At 38.6% G+C, this 26,375-nt stretch overlaps 1 protein-coding gene across 2 annotated transcripts in view; it reads right to left on the reverse strand.

The window, feature by feature from the left end:
• Nucleotides 1–26,375, reverse strand: part of NELL1 (neural EGFL like 1) — a 949,455-nt gene that overhangs the window by 350,170 nt on the left and 572,910 nt on the right. For both annotated transcript variants that reach the window (XM_005578390.4, XM_005578389.4), the window contains exon 14: nucleotides 10,806–10,928. In XM_005578390.4, the coding sequence (XP_005578447.3) occupies nucleotides 10,806–10,928 (123 nt within the window). The remainder of the gene's footprint in view (nucleotides 1–10,805; nucleotides 10,929–26,375) is intronic.

Raw genomic sequence — 26,375 nt, forward strand, 5'->3', positions numbered from 1 at the left:
AGTTATGGGAATGATAAGAAATAGCTGAATTTGTGATATTCTGAAGGGAGAGATGATAGACTTGTTGATGGGTTGATAACAAATCTGAGAGAGAGAAATCAAAGAAAATACTTAGATTGTTTTATCTGAGCAAATCCTAGTCAATGGTAATCCCATTGTCTACGATGGGAAAGAAGTATAAATGAGAAATCTACTGTGTGTAGAAGGAATCAAGGATTCTGTTTGGTTGTGCTAGGTTTGAGATACCTTTAAGGGATCCAAGTGGACATTTCAAGTAGATGACTGATTACGTGACTCTGAAGAAATCAGAGAAGAGGTTGGGGCTGAAGATATAAATTTAATAGTCATTAGCATATAGATGCCATTTAAATCCATTCTATTTGGATACAATTACCTAGGCAAACAAAAAGAGAGAGGAAATGTTGAGCCAGTACAGCATTTACTGACTAGTAAGAATCCATCAAATAATCAAAGGAGGTACCTGAGACAGAAGGAAACCCAGGAGAATATGAGCATCTCTGAAATAAAATGTTTACAGAATAAAAGGAAGGATTGATGATTTTAAATGCTTCAGAGAGGTTTAGTTCCATTCAGACTATAGTCTGATCATTGGATTACCTTTGTCTTTTTCCAATTAGATAGCCTAGCATAGTGCCTGGCTCATCATAAGCACACAATGAATATTTGTTCAATAATTTCTATGATGATTGCCTTGATTTATAAATTCATTCCAGCAAGTAAAAACAATTAATGATATTATAGATGGGCATTTTAAGAAGAGAAAAAAGATAGAATTATAAAGATAAAGAGAAGAGGCACATGTAAGAAAGAAAGACTCATTCAGTTTTGTGGAAAGGGGGTACTTACTTGAAATTAAATCTAGAACAATGTTTTCGAGTCCTTTTGTAAAGAGCCTTGAATATCTTAGAATGTTGATCATCCCAAAGAGACTTAATCAGAAAATTAAATGCCCGGGGTACTATACAAAACTAAGTAACAAGGAGAATTACACAAAATGTATGTTGTTTCTTTCTACCTTGATAACATGATTGCAGATCCTATAGTCTCAAGGTACGGGTAGTTGCCCAATTTGAATGTTCTGGAGAATGAGCAGGGTGGCTCAGCCATAGTCCTGTGCCTTTCCCTTCTGGGGACTAATTCTAGGTTTCCATGGACAAGAAATATATTAATAGCTGAAGGCTGTATCATAACAGATCTCAGGAAAAGAGGTAAAAAGCTATAATAAAATATTTGGCCAATATATCAGTAAAAATCAGCCCATAGGTGTTTTACAGATTTGAAGGATGTGAAATGGCCAATCTACAGTCCCTAAGTCATGTAGTAAAACTTTGTTTACACTAGCCTTTCTTCAAAAGGCAAACTATGGGCAAAAGTATGTTTCTGCTTGGTAGCTGGCAGGCCTTCTTTTATTTCTTAATATGTGTTTAGTAACTTGTCGTGTCTCTCTGTTGCCTTGACTGTCCAGCAGTACCTCCCAGCTCTAAACCCAGCTCACAATATAATTGCAGAATAACTGAATGAGTCTAAAAAGGGTCAATAAGTAAGATTTTAAAATAGATATTATGCAAAAAGGAAGCTAGACTTAGCCTAATTATTGCCTCTCAAATTAGGCCAAAGGATTTGATCATTTCTGTTATGACTATATTCAGTGTCTATAGGACTTTCAGTATCTATAGGCATTAAACATAAAATAGACTAAATTTTCTGTAGGCAACAGACAGTGTCTTTGAACTTAAATAACAGGTCCACTGATGATTTTTCAAAACATTAAAATACATATTACATAAAAGTTTACTTCACAATTTTAATTTTTCTTCGATTTTTCAGAATAATGGTGTAGATTCTGCAGTAATACACCAAGCTACAAGAGCAGAGTTGATTTGCATTAAATCAACTGGCCAATTCTCATTTTGCATCTATGTATTTACTGAGCACCCATTATGCATAAGGTGTGGCAAAGGCTGAAATATAAACAGCTAAGTTTAGCAAGACATTAATACATTGAGTACTACAAGCAAAACTGAGAGAACAATTTATTCTGACTCAGTAGATCAAGGAAAAATGGGATTTGAGCTGGACTGTGAGGGATGAATAGGATTTCAATTGGAAGAAGAGAGGATAGAATAATGTACTCCAGTATAATAAATGATCCCAAGGAGAAGGAAAAGGGCCATGAAATCATCCATCTGGCCTGGTCTGTTGGGAAAATGATCAGTTAACTCTCAGGTGTGACTGGCAAGGTAATGGGGAAAGATGATATCACAAGAGATGAGGTTCAAACTATCCATATGGGACCACATGTCACAGGGCCTTGAGTGCTTTGCTAATAAGTTTAGACTTCATTCAAAAGAAAATACATTAAGAGAAAAAAATGTATGTTTTTTCCATCATTCTGTAGCCCACTCCTTCAGTCTATACCCATTTAAGCATGACATTAAGGTTCTGCATACTCTTGACAAACTAATTCTTACCACGGTATGTTAAAAATTCGTATCCCTGTGTTAAGAGCACTTTGTGATAACTGATTAAACTTAACTAAAAGGGATTTTTGTCATCCACGTTCACATCAATCTTGTCTTTATGCTTATGATTTATGGTCAAATCATCCAATAGCTCTAAAGAAATCTGAAAGTCAAATTTCTTATAGTAACATCACCTGGTCCAATTATTTCAATATGACACTTAAGAGAAGCTTAAACACTACCAAAGGTATACCTCCCCGCTCCATCAGCCTCTGTAGGTGGGAAATTTTAACTGGCTCTAATTACAATGAGCACTTGCTGCAAAGATTCTTCTGACTGATTGAGTCTGACCTTAAGCCACCTCTCATCTATCTACTTTCTGACTTTATACATCAATCCTATGTGGGGTACAGTCTCAAATCCTTTCTTAAACTGTTATGAAATTGCTCTATAACCAGAAGAGCACTCTTAGAAATATGCTCAAAATCCTCCCCTGATTTTCAATATGAATGTGTTTTTACAAATGGACCTGACCCTAATCGAGCCAAACCATCCCCTGATATCAGACAGTCTTGGCCCTCAACATTCTTTCCAATATTTGGTCTAAATAAAGGCACCTAAGGGCAGAATTTTAGACTGGCACCTTCCCGAATTCTTCCTCATTACATTAACCACGTTTCAAAACTATGTCTAGAGTGTTGTAAGTACTTTTGCCAAAGGCTTCCTATTCCTCTTGCTTTCTTCAAACTCCGCAAATTTCATCTTCTCTGATTCACAATCCAGTAGTTTATATAGTTTATTATCCTTGGTGATACCTTAGTATAACAACTTACCTTTCTATTCTCCCTCTCCCTCTCCCTTTCTCTCATATTGCCTGTGAGCCTCTGAAAATCATCTTTGTACATGTGAGATGTCTGTTTGACTTATTTAATTCAGGACTGTGTTTACATCTTTAGCATGATCTGTCACATTAATCTTTCTGTCTATATCAAACCTCTGGCCTTCTGTTTCTGCCTTTCTGTGTTTTCCTTGTACACGGTTTATCCAGCAACTCATCAAACAGAAATTTCCAGGAAGCAGCTTGTCTGCACATGCACTCAATGCAAACATACTCATAATGAATGGTTTCAGAGAACTACAGGAATCTGAAGAGCCTTAGAATAAAGATTTCCCCTATGTTCCTGGAGTTTCTACAGTGACCTGAATTTTATTGTAGTGATTTTATTTGAAAGGTAGTCAATATTAAAGTTGGTTTGAAGATTTCTTGAGAGAAGGGGAGGTACTTGACTCAATTTCCCTGTCCTAGGCCCAATCATAGTACACTGGTCAGGGAGTGAGAAACCCCAAAGTTGGTGGGCTACATGAATGTACCAAGTGGCGAGATGGGACTGAAGCTCCTATAGGGTTAACATTCATCCCCAAAATATCCCCACGCCTAAGGGAGCAATATTCAATAGCAAATACAAAACTCTATGACAGGAGAAGAGAAAGATCATGGGAAAAAATTTAAAGCTATGTATTTCAATATCTTTAATTAGCAAGTTTTTCCTGCTTTTCAAACAAGGAGCCCATGCTTGCATTTTTCTCTGGGTTCTGCAAATTACAGAGCCAGTTTGCCAGTGGATTTCTATTACTTGCAACCAAAGGAATCCTAACTAATGCATATGCTTTTCGCATAGCTCTGTATTTTGAGTAATTCTTTACAATCCCCTTTCACACAAGATAATACCATTTTGTAAATGTTCTGTTGGGTTGGAAGAATTTGCTCAAATCTTTCTCCAACACTAAATGGTGAAATCCCCAGGGCCTTGTCTTACTTGATTTTGCTCTTTTGGCACCCAGACACAGAATTCACACTCACTGAATGTTTTATAAATAAATGTCAATATTATCAGCCATTAAGACAAGAATGCTTTCAAAGATCACCACATTCTATCCAGAACTAATGACAGGTAAGAGAGAAGACTTAGTCTATCAGCTGCATATTGACAACTGCCTCGTTAAAGCTCACTTTCTGTGTTGGCATTAATGCAGGACTGGGAAAGCAGATAAACGCTCTGCAGCTGATAAGACTAACCTTCATGTCAGGTAATGCAAATCTGACTTGAAACTGTTTGCAAGCGTTTTGTCCATTTAAACTCAAATGCCAAAATATTGAGCAAAACATATTGCATAGTTTCAGAATGACTTTAGTCTATTTATTAAGTATGTGAGCAATTTTTAAAAAAATTCTAGATTGTCATTGTACACTGTCTTCCCTTTCTATTTTCTCTATAGTTTCTAGTTAGAATACAATGTGTGTGAGAGAGAGTTAAATGATAAACAGCCAAGGGAGGAAGAGGAAAGAAAAAGAGAAGGAAAAGGGGGAGGAAAAAGGAAAGGGAGGGAAAAAAACTAAAAGCAGCTCTACTAGTTGAGTTAAATCAGATTCAACTATGTCTTACTTAAAATTTACTTGTGAAATAGAATAACGGCATCAACTTCTCAAGATGATGGTGGGAACTAAATGAGATAATATATACGAACACATACATCAAGGTGTCTTCACATACTTAGTGAGAGTTTTTGTAGCTGAACAAGTATTTTCCATCCAAAAGAAGAAAAGACGCCTTACATGGGCATCAACCACCACAGAAGCCCATCTGAGAGAATTCACACCAATTAGTATTGTTCTAGAAACTGCTGTCTTATGTAATGCTTATTAAAAGGCATGTTAACTGTTTACCTCTAACCAGATTTACTCAAGTCTATGAACAATATCATGTCTATCTAGAAAAGCTTTTCTATATTTAACACTTAAAAAGACTTAGTTGGCCGGGCACTGTGGTTCACGCCTGTAATCCCAGCACTTTGGGAGGCCGAGGTGGGTGGATCACGACGTCAGGAGATTGAGACCATCCTCAGGAACACGGTGAAACCCTGTCTCTACTAAAAATACAGAAAAAAATTAGCCGGGCGTGGTGGCAGGTGCCTGTAGTCCCAGCTACTCCGGAGGCTGAGGCAGGAGAATGACGTGATTTAGTTCCGCTGAGAGCAGTGCCTCATGCCTGTAATCCCAGTCCTGTGGGAAGCTGAGGCACGCAAATCACTTGAGGTCAGGAGTCGGAAACAAGTCTGGCCAATGTGGTAAAACCCCATCTCTATTAAAAATACAAAAATTAGCTGGGTGTGGTGGGGGCACATCTGCAATCCCAGCTACTCAGTACCTGAGGCAAGATAATCAATTGAAGCCAGGAGTGGAGGTTAGAGCGAGCTGAGATCAAGCCACTGCACTCCAGTCTGGGTGACAGAGCAAGACTCTGTCTCAAACAAACAAAATGTAAACATGAAAAAGACTTAGTTCAAGTTGTCTGGTTATTCTTGTCCAACTCCCACTGTAAATGTTTCAGTTACAGGTGGCAAAGTTAACTATAAAATGTATGCCCTGAAATGGAGACCCAAATTTGGTTATCTCAGGCAGAAGGCCATAAACTGACATCCTCCTCCTCCTCTTCCTTCTTCTTTATTATAAGACTAATACTAGTCTTTAGTTTGTTTAGCATTTTATAGTTTAAAACACCAAATATATACTCCCTTAGTGATTCTATGCAATAATACTGCGTCCGGAATTGGTGGGTTCTTGGTCTCACTGACTTCAAGAAGGAAGCTGCACACCCTTGCAGTGAGTGTTACAGTTTTTAAAGATGGTGTGTCCGGAGTTTGTTCCTTCAGACGTTCAGATGTGTCTGGAGCTACTTTCTTCTGGTGGGTTCGTGGTCTCGCTGTCAGGAGTGAAGCTGCAGACCTTGGCGGTGAGTGGTACAGCTCATAAAGGCAGTGCCTCTGGAGTTGTTCATTCTTCCCGGTGTGTTCGTGGTCTTGCTGGCTGCAGGAGTGAAACTGCAGACCTTCACGGTGTTACAGCTCATAAAGTCAGCGTGGACCCAAAGAGTGAGCAGCAGCAAGATTTGTTGCAAAAGAGTGAAAGAACAAAGCTTCCACAGAGTGGAAGGAGACCTGCCTGCGTTGCCACCGCTGGCTCAGGCAGCCTGCTTTTTTTCCCTTATCTGGCCCCACCCACATCCTGCTGATTGGTCCATTTTACAGAGAGCTGATTGGTCCGTTTTGACAGAGGGCTCATTGGTGCGTTTATAATCCTTGAGCTAGACACAGAGTGCTAGACAGAAAAGTTCTCTAAGTCACTGCTAGGTTAGCTAGACACAGAGTTAGCTAGATACAGAGTACCGATTGGTGTATTACAAACCTTGAGCTAGATACAGAGTACCGATTGGTGCATTTACAATCCTTGAGCTAGACACAGTTCTAGACAGGTAAGTTCTCCAAGTCCCACTAGGTTAGCTAGATAAAGAGTGCTGATTGGTACACACACAATCCTCTGGCTAGATATAAAAGTTCTCCAAGTCCCCATCGGCTCAGGAGCCCAGCTGGCTTCACCCAGTGCATCCTGCAGTGGGGCTGCAGAGGAGCTGCCCACCAGTCCGGAGCCGCGCCTGCACTACTCAGCCCTTGGGGGGTCGATGGGACCAGGTGCCACAGAGCAGGGGGCGGCGCCCATAGGAGAGGCTCAGGCCCTGCAGGAGCCCACCACGGGGTGGGGAGTTCAGACATGGCAGGCTGCAGGTCCTGAGCCCTGCCCCATGGCGAGGCAGCTAAGGCCTGGCGAGAATTTGAGTGCAGTGCCGGCAGGCCGGCACTGCTGGGGGACCCGGGTCAACCTCCACAGCTGCTGGCATGGGTGCTAAGCCCCTCACTGCCCTGGACCTGCAGCGCCAGCAGGCCACTCCGTGTGCGGGACCCGCCTGGCCCTCCCCGGGGCCTACCTACCTGAACTCACACTGGCCTGCCAGCGCAGCGAGCGCAGCCCCAGTTCCCGCCGGTGCCTCTTCTTCCACACCTCCCTGCAAGCAGAGGGAGGAGGCTCCGGCCTCAGCCAGCCCAGAGAGGGGCTCCCACAGTGCCGTGGCAGGCTGAAGGGCTCCTCAAGTGCAGCCAGAGTGGACGCCCAGGCCGAGGAGGCGCTGAGAGTGAGGGTTGCTAGCACATTGTCACCTCTCAATACTGTTAGATAAATAGGGAAAGTAATACTAATCTATCTATCTATCTATCTAACTAGCTAGCTAGCTAGCTACATATATATATATATACACACACACATATATATACACACACACACACACACACATATATATATATATATATATATTTTTTTTTTTTTTTTTTTTTTTTGAGATGGAGTCTTGCTCTGTCCCCAGGCTGGAGTGCAGTGGCATGATCTCGGCTCACTGCAACCTCTGCCTCCCAGGTTCGAGAGATTCTCATGCCTCAGCCTCCCCAGTAGCTGGGATTACAGGTGCATACAATGCCCAGCTAATTTTTGTTTTTATTTTGTTTTTTGTTTTTTAGTAGAGGTAGGGTTTCGTTGTGTTGGCCAGGCTAGTCTGGAACTCCTGACCTCAGGTGATCCACTCACCTTGGCCTCCCAAAGCACTGGGATTACAGGCGTGAGCCACCACACCCAGCCCTAACCAAATTTTAATATGTAATATGTAAAAACATAAAAGTTACAATTCCCCAATAATGAAAGCAGGTGCAAAGTACCAGTAGTGAAAGCAGGTATAGAGTACAAGCTCTTTATCCAATTGTTCAACTACACCACATTGCTTTCTCATGTAGCATTTATAAAACACAAGACTTTTCCTTACTGAGGTCGACACAATTGATTAAGAGAATGTCTTTAAGAAAATTATTTTCCCTAATTCATAACTTTCAAGGGAAGATATGTTTCCCCTCACAGTCTGCGGACACCAGGAACATTATTTGCACTCATATTTTTTCACAGCTGGACTTAGAAAATTCTACAAAGGTGAAACCACCACTTATCACAATGGCAAGAGAGGACTTGGCAAATACAAACTCATAGGACAAGGGCAATTAATATTATTTTATGAGGTAACATAATTCTGAAAAAAGTGCATTAAAATCCCTATGTTGCTCCTCAGATTTATAGCACTAACATGCAGTTACCAGCAGTGGGCTTGATAATCCATGGAATTACATTAACGTTTTTGTTTTCTTGTTTTGCTTTGGAAATTTCCTTAGCCTTTTAAAAAGGCTGAGCACTAGTTTATTTGCTTCAGGGTACTTTAGAAAAAATACACATGAATATTCACGTATAAAAGACCATAGGAAGAAATGCAAATAATATAGAATTCATAGCAATAAGTGAATTTTCTTTTTTCACACACCCCTGGGTAATAAGGTGACTAGTTTGCATGTTTCCAGTCTTTATTTATTTACATAAATATGTATATAGATATTTATAAATAATAACTTAGATATTTGATGACACTATATTGCTCTGAACTTGATTTTATTTTTTTTCTCAAAAATATGTAGAGCATCTCTCAATGTGACATGTATGTGTATGTGTTTGTGTGTGTGCATGTGTGTACATACAAATGTTTAGAGTTTTATTTTTTATTTTTTTTTTTTTTTTGAGACGGAGTCTTGCTCTGTCACCCAGGCTGGAGTGCAGTGGCGCGATCTCGGCTCACTGCAAGCTCCGCCTCCCGGGTTCCCGCCATTCTCCTGCCTCAGCCTCCCGAGTAGCTGGGACTACAGGCGCCCACAACCGCGCCCGGCTAATTTTTTTTTGTATTTTTAGTAGAGACGGGGTTTCACCGTGGTCTCGATCTCCTGACCTTGTGATCCGCCCGCCTTGGCCTCCCAAAGTGCTGGGATTACAGGCGTGAGCCACCGCGCCCGGCCTAGAGTTTTAAACTACAGCATTCTACTCTATAAAATGAATATGCCAAAATAAATGTAATCATTCCAAGACTGATGGATATTTTGGTTGTTTCCAGTTTTCAGTGAATATAAACAGTGCTGAAAAAAAAAAAAAAAAAAAACACTCTACATACATTTCCCCCCCTTCATGAACCTGTGCTTTTTTAGAATGAATTTCAAGAGGTAAAATTGATGGAATCAATAGAATACATACTTTGAATGTTGATAAATTTTGTCAAATTGCTGTTTAAAAAAAAAGAGTTTTACCAATTTACACTGATAGTCATGTATTAGGCTTTCTGCTTACCTCACCTTAACCAACACAGAATAAAATCAATCTTTTAAAATTCCTCCCCAATCCAATCCATAAATATAGTGACTTAGTCACTGTAAATTATTTTTCACTCATTACCAGCATTTCATCCCTGCAGAGGAATACTGACAATGTGTTTACTATGTATCTTTGGGCAAGTTACTTAACCTCTCTGTGTCTCAATTTTATCACTTCTAAAATGAGGATAATAATACCTACCTCATAGGATGTCTTTTGTTTTCTTGTTAATGTTGCCTATTTTTTCATTATGATTGTGCCTTTCCTCTTTGGTGATTTGGTGAGTTAACACATAGTAAACAAGCACCTACTGTGTGCAAGGCACCACTCTAAATGCCAGAGACAATGGGGGGACAATATCAAGTATTCACTGTCATGGAGCTTACATCCTAGTGGGGAGGCAGATAACACAGAGACAAGCAAACACATACACATGTAATGTTCTGTCAGGTTGTGTTTGTGAAGAAAAAAATCAAGCATGGTGTGGGCTAAGAAGTACTAAGGTGCTATTTTAGATAGGGTGATCAAAGAACATTTCTGTGATGCGGGGACATTTGAGTAGAGACATGAAAGAAATGAGCATTGAGGCTGAGGCAACAGCAATGCTGAAGGAATAACAGGGACCCAGTAGGCTGAGGCAAAGGGATTGAGGGTGAGAGGAAAGAGAGGTGTCAGCTGTGAGGAGCCAGGGACCAGATGCTGAATGCCCTCATAAGCCAGAAGGAGGAATTTTAATTTTATTCTAAATGCTAAGGGAAGCCAGAGCACTGGCCTCTGAATTGATAAACTGCTGCAAGACACTGAGCAAGGCTAAAACCGTAAGTTTCCTACCCAAGCAGGTACCTCAAGTGTGGAGAGAAACAGTGTCCACTTGCTCTTCGGGGAAAGCTCACAGGAAAGAAAAGCCCACATCCACAATCGAAGCTTCCCTCACAAACCCACGCCAAGAGGCAAAGCTGAACAGAGCCATCAAGTTATGTAACTGTGCCCCTGACCCACACCTATACCTTTTTCTTTCAACTCAAAAGCTAAATCTAAAGCCTTTTTCTTTTTCCCTGATGCATAGTACCCTTGCCAGTTGATAAACCAGGAGCAGGACCCCTGGCTGTGTTCCACCAAGAGTTACCAAGAAGGTCCGACACACGAGTGCCAAGAGCCCAGGCAGAATGGCTGCTCACAACTCACCCCTAAGGCGGTAAGCCTACCTCTGCAGATGGTCCCATTCCCCACGTAGCCCGGTTTGCAGGTGCAGCTGTGTCCCTGGACAGTGTTGGTGCAGATGGCATTCTCGTCACAGTTGTGCTGGCCGCTGCCACATTCATCGTGTTCTGTTTCCAGGGTGAGAGAGAAAGAGAAACACCTTTTCTTAAGTTGGAATTACTGGTATTGGGAAATGTAGCTGGAATTCACCAAATAAGAATGACAGTGACTACCACATGTCACTACCTTACTATGTGCCTAAAAGTTCCTGTTGAAATCTAAACTCTGAAAGAAAGATGCTATTATCCCTACTTTGCAGGTAAAGAAACAGTGTCAGAGAAGTCACACAATTGGTAAGTGCTGCGCTAAGGCCGTTGTTTCTTTTACCTTCTGAAAAGGTTTTCAGAGATTCCAAGGTAATGGCTCTCAATAGGGGGAATTTTGCACTGCCTCACCCTACAAACATTTGATATGTCAGGGGGTATTTTTGGTTGCCATTATTGGGAACAGGAGGTGATACTGAAATCTAGGGAATAAAGGCCAGGAATGCTGCTAAGCATTGTACGATGTGCAGGACTGCTCAAAACAATGAACTAGCCGGCCTAGAACGTCCACAATACTGAAAAATGTCCACAATTGGAAACCTTCTCCTCAGGTTACAAAAAAGAGAAGGGAAGGGAAGGGAAGGGGAGGGGAGGGGAGGGGAGGGGAGGGGAGGGGAGGGGAGGGGAGGGGAGGGGAGGGGAGGGGAGGGGAGGGGTGGGGCGGGGCAAACCTATATTAGAGATTCCATGGCTTATTTAGAACAAAGAGGATAAAACTGAAGAGGAAGGCTGGTGAATATAGCCTAGCAAAGGAGAATTTCCCAACAAAATTTTCAAAGGAGTACCACTGGTCACAGGGAAGGCTGGCAAGCACAGGATTGTGCTGAGATTAGGAAAAGGATTTACTCTGAGGCCTCTGTTTAAGGGCCTTCAGCAGTTTAGCTCTAATTTTCCATATAGCCCACGTTCATAGGGTTCAGATCTAACCTCTGCATAGCTGCCTGCCGTGTAGTGATATGGGTTATATATATTCAGATAGCTGTGGCATCCTTGATCCACAAGACATGGAGAGAAACTGATCTAACTCTACAAAACAGATGAAAAGATTCCAAGTTAGAAACTAAGGTTTCATAGATAACTATAATTTCCTCTCACACTCAGCAAGTTTATGGAGTTACCCAAATGACTCCTCTATAAATAAACAATATGGCAAAGTTTACATCCTTTATTCCTTTTTAACATCTGCTAGTATAATTTCTCACAAATTTTAAGAAGAAAAATCCAGTAGGGCCATTCGAATCACAAATAGTTATAAAACAAGAATAGAAATTCCAGCTAGACACCTCAAGGAAATAACACTAATTGGAGCAAAACAAAAAATTCAATATAGTTTGTTAAGTGAATTGTACAACCAATGTACCAATCATTTGAAATATCATCAATCTTCATTTATTTTTATTTTAAATTTCCTAACAGGGGTCCAGTAATGAGAAAAGTTAAATCCTGCAAAATAGGACTGTTTTTCATCACACACACACAACAGAGGTAGGGCACACACCTGCATCTGATTATTGATTTAATACTTGGGATTTTCTAAAAAAAAAATTTTATTTAGGCCTTAAGACCAACCCAACTGTCAGCAAGAAATGTGCACAGGTTAGCAAACAGTGAGAAAAGAAGATAAGATTCCTGAGGGCACACCTCAAGTCTGTGCTCAAGTCATCTCCAGCACACTGCAGAAATAGTATACCCCTGTGCATGTCCACTCAAATTTACAAACCTATCAAGTACCTAGTATGTGCAGGTGCACTACCAGACAATGTTAGAAACATTAAAAAGTCTAAGAATTCAGACTTATACTCCAAGAGTTTTCAGTCTCCTTCTTTAAATTCATTTAATAAATAGTGATTATGGTCTGTACTGGGAATACAATGATGAGTAGATATGGTCTCTGCTAGCCTGAACATTTTAATAGGGGTAACTAACTGGAACACAGAAGAGAAGTGATAACAGTTATAAGTAGTTGACCTTATATTTTATCATACAAATGGAACATATTTTAGAATGAAAGGGTGCTCCACTTATAATTACACTGGGATAACAAGCGTAACTCAGAATGACCCAGGCAAACTAGCATGTGTGGTCATGCTAGATAAGAGGAATAAAGATAAGCTAGATCGAGAGTTCATTGGAGGGAAGAAATTCCTTCTAATGGAAGGAAGAGAAAAGTCCTCTCACAAAAGGTTGTATTTGAAATAATCTTTCACGAATGGTCAAGGTTTCTCAATTAGAGCTGCTCATATTAATACCTTACATAATGTTATTGAATCTAGAGAATGCCAAGCACTGAAGTCAATATTTTACACATATTATACCATTTAATTCTCCCAACAATTAAATGAAGTAAGTCTGCTGATTTTACAATGAAGAAACTTAGACAAAAGTACTTTATAGAATAACTTTCCCAAGATCATAGAACTGGTAAGTAGAAAAACTCAGATTGTGAATGTAGATACTAATGAACAAACATGTCACTGAGCAGTTGGAAATTAATTTGGATGTGGCTGAAACTAAACCATGACATGTGGAAATGATATCATAATGCAAACAATGAACTGTCTTCCTGTATTCTAGCCCTCAATTCCTACTGAGATCTCCTACATTCTTACTGAGAACAGATGACCTATTCCCAAAGAACAAAGGCTATAAAACTTCCACATTTCATTTTCTTTAGTCATGCCCAAGTTTTCAAAATTACCAGCATCTTCAACACTGTGTTTAATAGAGACAGCCAAAGAAAATATAGTTTTCTTCTATAAATATCACATTCCTTTCAGGATACTAAGGATGCTGCAAAAGATAGGACAAGTGCTTGTGAAAGATGGACTGGCATTTAGGTTAAGAGTATGAACTCCAAAGCCACCGGCCTAGATTAGAAGATCCTGGTTTGCCAATTACAAGCTAAGTGTACTCAAGTAAGTTACCCAACCTCTCTGTCTTAGATTCCTCATGGTAAAATGTGGAAAATGATAGAACCTATCACTTGGGATTGTTTTGAGAACTAAATTAATTAATATAGGTAGAAAACTTACTACAGTATATTACAGCCAGTAAGTGCTCCATAAGTGTTAGGTATTTGATGGTCGCTGCTGCTGCTGCTGCCGCTGCTGCTGCTGCTACTACTACTACTGCTAATTCTACTAATATTGCTGCTACAATTACTTGCGGGTAGACTTAATCATAGGATGGTGGTTACAGTTGAATTAAGACAGATGTTATCAAGATGATTAATTAGAGGTGTCCAGCACTCACCTCTCCAACAAAGGACCACAACAACCAGTAGATAACCACAAATCAAACAGAGCATATTTAAGGAAAAATGCTGGGATTCAGTGGAAAAGTTATGAAGACCTTCTAAGGTTCAGAAACTTAAAAAGGCATTATAGAAAGGAACGCAAAGCACCTGATATCAATTAGTTTCAAGTCAAGAGGGACTCCTATTGTGGGAAAAAAGAAAGTGGGAGATTGCCAGCAGCCATATTCCCACCATGGACACCAGCAAGTCTAGCTACAGAAGAGCTTCATAGCCCTTAAAGGCCCTGATCCCAGCATAGGGAGCATTTGGAATCCAAACAACTTCATACTTCCAGAGAGGGAAAACATGCTGAGTCCTTTCTACTCCCCTGGATCCAGGATGCTGAAGCACAATACCATTTGAAGAGCAGAGTTGCCACCAGAATGTATCCATTCCTAGGATCCAATAGTCACTGTATGTCCATATTCCTGGGGTCTTGCTGCCATCCCATCACATATACCCAGAAGGCTGCAGCATCATGACATGAGACAGACATAGAAACGTTACCCCAGGACGGAGGGAGTCAACACACAAAAGCAAATGAAGTCTAAGAAATGACTGAAAATGAATTCAAAATGATGATCTTAAGGAAATTCATTAAGATATAAGAGAACACAGACATTTCAACAAAATCAGAAAGACTGCATGATTTGAATGAGATATTCAACAAAGAGATAGATATCACAAAACAAAATCAGAGAAATCTTGAAACAGAACAATTCAATGAATGAAATAAAACTTTAATTGAGAACTTCAATAACAGGCTAGTTTCAAGCAGAATAATTTTTAAACTTGAAGACAGCTCTTTTGAAGAAACTCAGACAAAAATAAGAAGACATTTTAAAATAATAAATTAAGCCTAAAAGGACATATGGGCCACCATTAAGTAAATAAATATGTGAAGTTTGGAAGTTATAAGAAGAAAAGATGGGAAATGGCATAGAAAACCTACTTTAAAAAAAATAATAGTCATAGGCTGGGCATCGTGGCACATACCTATAATCCCAACACTTTGGGAGGCTGAGACAGAAGAATCACTTGGAGTTTGAGACCAGAGTAGGGAAGATGGTGATGTGCCATATCTACCAAAAAAGAAAAATCTGGGTTATGGTGGCACACACCTGTGGTCATAACTTTGCAGGAGGATCACTTGAGCCCAGGAAGTCGAGGTTGCAGTGAACCATGTTCATGCCACTGCATTCCAGCTTGGGTGATAGAGAGAGACCTTGTCTCAAAAAGTAATAATAATAAAATAATAATATTAGTTAAAAACTTCCCAATACTTGGGAGAGATATGGCCATCCAGATTTAGAAAGCCCCCAAATAAATTCAACCCAAAAAGGTCCTTGCCAAGGCACATTATAGTCAAACTTTCAAAAGGCAAAGATAAAGACGGAATGCTAAAAACTGAGAGAAAAACATCAAATCACATATAAGGATATCCCATCAGACTAACAGCAGATTTTCCAGCAGGCCAGAAAAGAATGGGATGATATATTCAAAGTTCTAAAAGAAAAAACAACTGCCACCAAGGAACCCTATACACAGAAAAACTAACCATCAGAAATGATGGAGAAACAATCTTTCTCAGACAGGCAAAAACTGAGGAAATTCATTACCAGTAGACCTGACCTACAAGAAAAGCTTAACAAAGTCCTACATCAGGAAGTGAAGGGCAATATATACTTTTTTTTTTTTGAGTCATATACTTTCATGAAAGTCATACTCATATATAACTCACCAGTAGAGCAGATAAACAAATACAAAGGGAATGGGATAACACATTACTATTACAGAAAACCACCAAACCACAAAAATAAACAGTAAGAGAAGAAGAAAGGAACAAAGGGTATAAAAAACAACCAGAAAACGATTAACAAAACAACAGAAGTACTCATCCATCAATATAAACCTCAAATGTAAATGGTTTTGATTTCCCAATTCAAATTAAAATATGTGGACGGGTTGAATGGATTTTTGGTAAGACCCAACTATATAAAGCTCATAAGAAACTAATATCACCTGTGAAAATACACATCATCTAAAAGTATAGGGATAGAAAAATGTATTCCACACAAATAGAAATCAAAAGTGAGCAGAAGTAGCTATGTTTATATCAGATGAAATAGATATTAAGTAAAAAAGGAAAGACAAAGAATGTCATTATATACATTATATAATAAGAGAATCAATTCAGCAAATATATATAACAATTATAAATACACATGCGTCCAGCACTAGAGGACCCAAATTCATAAAGCAAATGTTACTAGATCTGAAGAGAGAAAGACAGAGAGAGAGAGAAGAGACTCCAATACAATAATGATAGGGGGCTTGAACAACCCACTCTTAGCATTAGATAGATCATCTAGACAGAACATCAACAAAAAAAGATTGGATTTAAACTGGACTTTAAGCCAAATAGATATAAAAGACATTTGCAGAACAATATATCCAATGACAGAGTATACATTCTTTTCATCAGCACATAGAACATTCTCCAGGGTAGAACATATGTTAGGCCACAAACGTCTAAACAAATTTCTAAAAATTAAAATAATATCAAGTTTCTTCTCAGACCACAATGGAATAAAACTAGAAATCAATACCAGGAGAACTTTGAAAACTATATAAAAACATGGAATATAAACATGTTCCTGAATGACCACTGGGTCATTGAAGAAATTAAGATGGAAATCATAAAAATTCTTGAAACAAAAGAAAACAGAAACACAATATACCAAAACCTCTGGGGCAAAGTAAAACCAGTATTAAAAGGCAAGTTTATAGCAGTAAAAGCTGACATAAAAAGAATAGAAAGATTTCAAATAAGCAATCTAATGATGTACCTCAAGAAATTTGAAAAGCAAGAGCCAACCAAACCGAAAATTAGTAGAAGGAAAGAAATAATAAAGATCAGAGCAGAACTAAACTGAATGGAGACTTAAACAACACAAAAAATCAGCTGGGTGTGATGACTCACGCCTGTAATCCCAGCACTTTGGGAGGCCGAGGCGGGCAGATCACGAGTTAGGAGATGGAGACCATCCTGGCTAACACTGTGAAACCCCATCTGTACTTAAAAAAAAAAAAAAAAAAAAAAATTAGCCAGGTGTGGTGGCGGGTGCCTGGAGTCCCAGCTACTCAGGAGGCTGAGGCAGGAGAATGGCGTGAACCCAGGAAGCAGAGCTTGCAGTGAGCCAAAATTGCACCACTGCACTCCAGCCTGGGCAACCAAGTGAGACTCTGTCTCAATAAACAAACAAACAAAAACACAAGAAACAAACAAAATACAAAAGATCAAAGAAACAAAAAGCTTGTTTTTTGAAAAGATCAACAAAATCAACAAACCGTTGGCTAGACTTAGGAAAAATGAGAAAAGAGCTAGATAAATAAAATCAAGAAACTGAAAATGAGAGACATTACAACTAATACTACAGAAATATAAAGAATTATTCAACTAGGCCAGATACAGTGGCTTATGTCTGTAATCTCAGCACTTTGGGAGGCTAAGGCAGGTGGATTGCTTGAGCCCAGGAGTTAGAGACCAGCCTGATCAACATGGTGAAACCCCATCTCTACAAAAACTACAAAAATTTTCTAGGTATGGTGGCCCACACCAGTAGTTCCAACTACTCGGGAGGCTGAGGTGGGAGCATTGCTTGAGCCTGGGAGGTCGAGGCTGCAGTGAGCCATGATCATGCCACTTCACTCCACCCTGGGCAACAGAGCGAGACCTTGTCTGAACAACAACAAAAGACGCTATTACGGCAGCTATATGCCAACAAATTGGAAAACCTAGAACAAACAGATAAATTTCTGGACACAGGTAACCTATCAATTTTAAACCAGAAAGAAATAGGAAAACTGGGCAGACCAATAACAAGTAAAGAGATTGAAACAGAACAAAAAAAATCTCCAAGCAAAGAAAACCCTGGGAATGGATGCCTTCACTGCTGAATTCTATCAAACTTTTAGGAAATAATTAACTACTAATTATTCTAAATTATTACAAAAACTGAAGAGGCAGTAATTCTTCCTAACTTATTGTACAAGGCCATTATTACCCTGATACTAAAATCAGACAAAAACATAACAAAGAAAGCAAATTAAAGGCCAATATCCCTGATTAACACAGATGCAAAAATCCTCAACCAAATACTAGCAAACTGAATACAACAGCACAACAGAAAGATTATACACCATGATCAAGTAGTATTTACTTTGGAGATGCAAGGATGCTTCAACATACTCAAATCAATAAATGTGAGATATATCACATCATTGTCCAAATAACAGAATGGACAAAAACCATATTATCATCTCAATAGATGCAGAGAAAGCATTTGGTAAAATTCAACATCACTTCATGATAAAAATTCCCAAAGAATTAGATGTAGAATCAGTATACCCAGACACAATAAAGACCATATACACAAGCCCATAGCTAATATCATACTGAATCAGGAAAAGCCAAAATTTACTGTCTCTAAGAACTAGAACAAAACAAAGATAACAACTTTTAGCACTGCTAGTCAACACAGTACTCAAAGTTCTAGCCAGAGCAATTAGACAAGGGAAATAAATAAAGGGAATCCACATAGGAAAAGAGGAAGTCAAATTGCCCCTCTTTGCAGATGATATAATCTTATATATTGAAAAATGCAAAAGCTCCACCAAAAATAAATCTCAGAACTAATAAATTCAGTAAAGTTGCAGGATACAAAATCAACACATAAAAATTGGTACATTTCTATACATTAGCAACAAACCAACTGAAAAAGAAATCAGGAATGCAAATGCATTTACAATAGCTACAAAAAACAAACCCTAGGAATAAATTTAACCAAGGAGGTGAGAGAGCTCTACAATGAAGATGACGAAATATTGATAAAAGAAACTAAAGAGGACACACAAAAATGTAAAAATATTCTATGTTCATGAATTAAAAGAATTAACATTGTTAAACCATACTATTCAAAGTGATCTACAGATTCAATGTAATCCCTATTAATGACATATCAATAACAATACCAATGACATTCTTCACAGAAATAGAAAAAAAAAGCCTAAAACTTGAGGAACCATAAAAGATCCCAAATAGCCAACAAGCAGAACTGAGCAAACACGATAAAGCTGAAGACATCACACTACCTGACTTCAAAATATACTACAAAGCAATGGTAACCAAAACAGCATGATACTGGCATAAAAACAGGTACATAGGCCGATTGAACATTAATAATAGAGAACCCAATAATAAATGTATGTATTTACAGCTGATATGGCTTGGATTTGTGTTCCTGCACAAATCTTATGTTGAATTGTAAACCTCAGTGTTGGAGGCAGAACCTGGTGGGAGGTGACTGAATCATGCGGACACATTTCCCAATTGCTGTTCTCGTGATACCTGGTTGTTTAAAAGTGTGTAGCACCTCCTCTTTGCTCTCTTCCTCCTGTTCCTGCCATGCAAATCATGCCTCCATCTCTTCACCTTCCACTACGACCATAAGTTTCCTGAGGTCTCCGAAGCCATGCTTCCTGTACAGCCTGCAGAACTGACAGTCAATTAAACCTCTTTTCTTTATAAATTACCGGTCTCAGGTAGTTCTTTATAGCAATGTGAGAACAGACTAATAAAACAGCCAACTGATTTTTGACAAAAGTGGCAGCAACCTACATTGGAGAAAGGACAACCTCTTCCTTAAATGGTGCTGGGAAAATTGGATATTCATAATGCAGAAAAATGAAATTAGACCCCTATTTCTCATCATATACAAAAATCAACTCAAAGTAGATTAAATACTTAAATGTGAGACCTAAATTAATAAAACTACTGGAAGAAAACACAGGGAAAATGCTTTAGGATATTGATATGGACAGAGATTTGGGGCTAAGACTTCAAAAGTACAATCAACAAAAGTAAAAATAGATAAGTGGAATTATATTAAACTAAAGTGCTTCTGCACAGCGAAAGAAACAAGAGAGTAAAGAACAACCTACGAAATGGGACAATATTTTTTCAAGCTATCATATGACAAGTGATTAATATCCAGAATATACAAGGAACTGAAATAACTTAGCAGCACAAAAGCAAATAACCCAAAATAAAAATTGGCAAATAATCTGAACACTCACTTTTTAAAAGAAGGAAGCAATATGGACAACAGGGATATTTTTTAAATGCTCAACACCATTAATCATCAAGGGAATGAACATCAAAACTACAGTGAGATATTATCTCACCCCAGTTAAAATGGTTTACATTGAAAAGACAGGCAATAACAGATGCCAGTGAGGATGGAGAGAAAACAGAACTCATACAATGTTGGTGGAATATAAATTAGTACAGCCCTTATCAAAAACCGTATGGGTGTTTCTTAAACTAAAAATAGAACCACTGTGTGATCCAGCAATCTCACTACTTTGTTTATTTAAAGGAATAAAAATCTGTATATTGAAGAGATATTTGCACCCCCATATTTACTGCAGCATTATTCACAATAGCCAACATATGGAATCAACCTAAGTGTCCATCAATAGAAGAATGGATTCAAAATGTGTCATGTATACACAATGGAATACTACGAAGTAACAAAAAGAACCAAATTCCACCATTAGTGGCAACATCGATGAGCTTTGAAGACATTGTGTTACATAAAATAAGTCATGCACAGAAAGATGAATACCACATATTCTCATTCATACTTGGGACTTTAAAAATTTGAGCTCACAAAAGTATAGTGTAGACTTGTGGTTATGAGAAGCTGGAAAACATAGTAGAGAGAGGAGGATAGAGAGAGTTTGATTAGGAGATAGAAAATTATAGCTAAAGAATAAGTTGTAGTGCTCTATAACACTGTGGGGGTAACTATGGTCACCCCTAGGGTAACTTATTGCACATTTTTAAATACTAGAAAATAGAATTTTGAATGTTCTAACACAAATAAATGATAAATATTTGAGGCAATGGATGTGCTAATTACCCTGATTTGATCATTACTCATTGTATTCATGTATTTAAATGTCATTCTGTACCCTATAAATATGTACACTTACATGTCAATTTTTTAAAAAATTTAAAAATTGATTGAGAAATCTTTCTCTTTCCTTTACAGCTAATAGTCTAGGAAGAATGGTTGTGAACAGATAGGCATTTGAAGCTAATTAAATTAGAATGCCTCCTTGCAAGTCCAAAGAAAGATTTGCTTAGAGTCAATTATAGTCCCCAGGAAATAAGACTATAGATTAGAAAGGTGAAAAATGCACATTTAGGATTGATGTATAACTTAAGTTTGGCTACAGTATATTTGGAATATCCAACTTATCAGGACAAAAAATGATGATTGTCACAGCAAGCTATTTCTTCACTAATTATAATGATCATAACAATACTTATTTTTTTAACTAATATTCAAACACTAATTAAACAGTCATTATCACATAGTTCCTTTCTTCTTCCTCCTCATTTCCTGCCTGTGGGAAAACTCAGGAGGGCTCTAATAAATCCAGCCCTGTAACAGTGACTCTTGCATCAGTAGCCACAATCAATGGACACCTTAGGAAACCAATCAGGACCCAAACAACTACCTGACAGACATTTCTACTGTGGCTACAAATGCCCCATGTTTGGGGTCTGCTGGCTTGTGGCTTTATTTTACTCAAAGTAACCTTTTATGTATCTTACATAATTGTAACAATGACTGGACTAGGACATGACAAGCAGATTTTATCTATTGGTAACATTTTATAGATGAAGAAATTAGGATTTGGAGCATGTAAGGCACTTTTCCTATAAGCACATAAATATCAATAATAAGTTGTACTTCTGAAACTCAAACTACCATCTCCTCATTCCATCTCCTACTGTCTTTCTAAAAGTCCACTTTACCATGTCATCCAAAAGAATTGCTACAATTTTGGGCACAGTGTAGGTAATTTTTTACTTAAAAAACAATTACAGATTCACAGGAAGTTGCAAAAGAAGAAAGAAGACTCCTATGTACACTTCACCCAGCTTTCCCCAATGTACCTTTCACTCAGCTTCCCGCAATGTACCTTTCCCCTAGCTTCCCCCAATGTACCCTTCACCCATCTTTCCCCAATGTATTAACTTGTTCTCACACTGCTAATAAAGACATACCTGAGACTGCGTAATTGATAAAGTAAAGTACTTTTATTGCCTTACAGTTAAACATGGCTCGGGAGGCCTCAGGAAACATATAGTCATGGAGAAGGGGAAGCAAACACGTCCTTCTTTACATGGTGGTCATAAGAAGTACAGGGTGAAGGAGGGGGAAATAGCCCCTTATGAAACCATCAGATCTTGGGGGAACTCACTCACTATCGCAAGAGCAGCATGGAGGTAACTACCCTCGTGACTAAATTACCTCCCACTGGGTCCCTCCTACAACACATAGGGATTATGGGAACTACAATTCAAGGTGAGATTTGGGTGGGTAAACAGCCAAACCATATCATTCTGCCCGACCTCTCCCAAATCTCATGTCTTCTCATTTCAAAATACCATCATGCCTTTCCAACAGTCCCCCAAACTCATAACTCATTCTAGCATTAATCCAAAACCCAAAGTCCAAGGTATCATCTGAGACAAGGCAAGTGCCTTCTGCCCATAAGCCTGCAAAATCAAAAGCAAGTTATTTACTTCTTAGACACAATGGGGGTACAGGCATTGGGCAAATGCACCTGCTCCAAATTGGAGAAATTGGCCAAAACAAAGGGGCCACAGTCCCCATGCAAGTCCAAAATCCAATAAGGCAGTCATTAAAACCTTTTAGTTCCAATATGATCTCGCTTGACTCCATGACTCATATCCAGAGCATGCTGACGCAAGAGGTGGGCTGCCACGGTATTGAGCAGCTCCGGCCCTGTGACTTTGCAAGGTACAGTCCCCACTCCCAGCTGCTTTCGTGGCTGGCTTATGGTGTCTGCAACTTTTCCAGGCACACAGTGCAAGCTGTCAGTGGATCTACCATTCTAGGATCTGAAGGATGGTGGCCCACTTCTCACAGCTCCTCTAAGCAGTGCCCCAGTGGGGACTCTGTGTGAGGACTCCAACCCCACATTTCCCTTCTGCACTTCCCTAGCAGAGATTCTCCCTGAGGGCTCTGCCAGGGACAACATCAGACTTCTGCCTGGACAATGAAGCATTTCCATTCATCCTCTGAAATCTAGGCAGAGGTTCCCAAACCTCAATTCTTGACTTCTGTGCACCCACAGGCTCAACACTACATGGAAGCTGTCAAGGTTTGGGGCTTGCACCCTCAGAAGCAATGGGTCAAGCTGTACCCTGGCCTCTTTTAGCCATAGCTGGAGCATCAGGAACAAAATCCTGAGGCTGTACACTGAAGGGGGGTCCTGGACCTGGCCCAGGGAACCATTTTTCCCTCCTAGGCCTCTGGGCCTGTGATAGGAGGGGCTGCAATGAAAGTCTCTGACATGCTCTGGAACATTTTTCCCATTGTCTTGGTGATTAACACTCGTCCCCTTATTACTTATGCAAATTTCTGCAGTGGGCTTGAATTTCTCCCCAGAAAATCGGTTTTCTTTTCTATTACATTGCCAGGCTGCAAATTTTCCAAACTTTCATGCTCTGCTTTCTCTTGAATGCTTTGCCACTTAGAAATTCTTTCCATGAGACACCCTAAATCATCTCTCTCAAGTTCAAAGTTCCAAAGATCTCTAGGGCAGAGGCAAAATGCTGCCAATCTCTTTGCTCAAGCATAACAAGAATCATCTTTATCTAGTTGCCAACCAGTTCCTCATTTCCATCTGAGACCACCTCAACCTGGACTTCATTTTCTATATTACTATCAGCATTTTGGTCAAAGTCATTCAAAAAGTCTCTAGGAAGTTCCAAACTTTCCCACATCTTCCTGTCTTCTGAGACCTCTAAGTCTCTAGGAAGTTCCAAACTTTCCCACATTTTCCAATCCTCTTCTGAGCCCTCCAAACTGTTTCAATCTCTGCCTGTTACCCAGTTCCAAAGTCACTTCCACATTTTTGGGTATCCTTATACCAGCACCTCACTCTCTACACCAATTTACTGTATTAGTTCAGTCTCACACTGTTAATAAAGAACTAGCTGGGACTAGGTAATTTATAAAGGAAAGAGGTTTAATTTACTCACAGTTCAGCATGGCTGAGAAGGCCTCAGGAAACTTATAGTCATAGCAGAAGAAGCAGCAAACACGTCCTTCTTTACATGGTGGCCGCAAGGAGAAGTGAGAGAAAAGGGTGGGGAAATAGCCCCTTATAAAACTATCAGATCTCATGAGAACTCGCTCACTATCATGAGAACAGCATGGAGATAACCACCCTTATGATTCAATTACCTCGCACTGGGTCCCTCCCACAACACGTGGGGATTATGGGAATGACAATTCAAGATGAGATTTGGGTGAGGACACAGCCAAACCATATCAGCATCCTATATACCTATAGTAAAATATCAAAATCAGAACATTGGCATTAGTATGCTTCTGTTAACTAGTCTACAAATGTAATTTAGTTTATACCATTTTAATCTATATTCATTTATGTATGTATTATGTAAGTGTGTAGTTCTTTGCAATATTGTCTCATGTAAAATTCACAAAACCACCATCACAGTCTCTTTGTATTTGCACCCACTTGACATTTCCCACCCACCCACCCTAATACTGTCAACCACTAATCTGTTCTCCATATCTACAGTTTGTCATTTAAAGAATGCACAAGTATTTTGTGAACATACGTTTTTACATTTCTAGGATAAATATCCAAAAGTGTGAATGCAGGATCATCTGGTAAGAACACGTTTAGTTTCCAAGAAAACTGCCAAATGATTTTCTAGAATGGCTGTAATTTTACATTCTCATCAGTAATGTCTAAGTGATCGTATCTCCATATCCTGACACCTGATGTCACTATTTTTTGTTTTAGCTATTCTGATGGGTGTATAGCAATACTACATTATGTTTTTAATTTACATTTTGCTAACTGTCAATGGTGTTGAGTATATGTTCACTTGCCATCTGTATCTACACTTTAATAAAACATTTGTTCATGTCTTTTGCCCATTTTATAACTGGATTGATTTTTTACTGTTAAATTTTGAAAATTTTTCATATTTTCTACATAAATATGAGCATCTTAAATCTGGAAATCGAAAATCTGAATTGCTCCAAAATCCAAAACATTTTGAGTACTGACATGATGGTCAAAGTTTCGGATTTCAAATTTTCAGATTTAGGATGTTCAACTGAGAAGTATAACGCAAATATTCCAAATTCTGAAAAAGGCTGAAATCTGAAACCCTTCTGGTCCAAGAATTTCAGATAAAAGATACTCAACCTGTATAAAGCCTTTATTGGATATGGGATTTGCCAGTATTTTCTCACAGTCTGCAATCTGTATTTTCATTCTATCATTGTCTTTTACAATGCAAAAGGTTTTAACTTTCATGGCATTGAATTAATCATTTTTATTTTATATATAGTGCTTTTAATGTAATGTCCAAGAACTCTTTTCTAACCTTAGGTTCCAAAGATCTTCTCCTAATTTTTCCAATAGTTTTATATTTTTACATTTTTACAGTTAAACCCATGATACATTTGAGTTAATTTTTGATAAGGTATAAGGTTTAGGTTGGGGTTAATTTTTTGTTTGTTTGTTTGTTTTTTGCCTATGCACATACAATGACTCCAGTGCCATGTGTTCAAAAGGATACTTTTTCTCCATTGAATTGTTTTAATACTTTTATCAAAATCAATTTGTTATGTTTGTATTTGTCTATTTCTGGGGTCTCTATTCTGTTCTATTGATCTTTGTGTCTATTCCCCTGTCAATACTACACTGTCTTGAATACGGTATCTATAAAGAAATCCTTAATATTCAATTCAAAATTATTCAATTCAAATTTCAATTCAGAATTCAATCCAATTGATTCAATTGATTATAGTATCTATAAAGAAATCGTTAATATTCAATTCAAAATTATTCAATCCAAAATTATTTTAGTTATTCTAGTTCTTTTGCATTTCTACCTAAATTTTAGATTAAGCTTGTTGGAATTTTGATAGGAATTATGTTAAACTTGATAGATCAACTTATGGAAAACTGACATCTTTACTATATTGAGTCATCTAATGCATGGATACAGTATGTCTCTCCAT

The sequence above is a fragment of the Macaca fascicularis genome, chromosome 14, assembly GCF_037993035.2.
Source record: "Macaca fascicularis isolate 582-1 chromosome 14, T2T-MFA8v1.1".
NCBI lineage: Eukaryota > Metazoa > Chordata > Mammalia > Primates > Cercopithecidae > Macaca > Macaca fascicularis.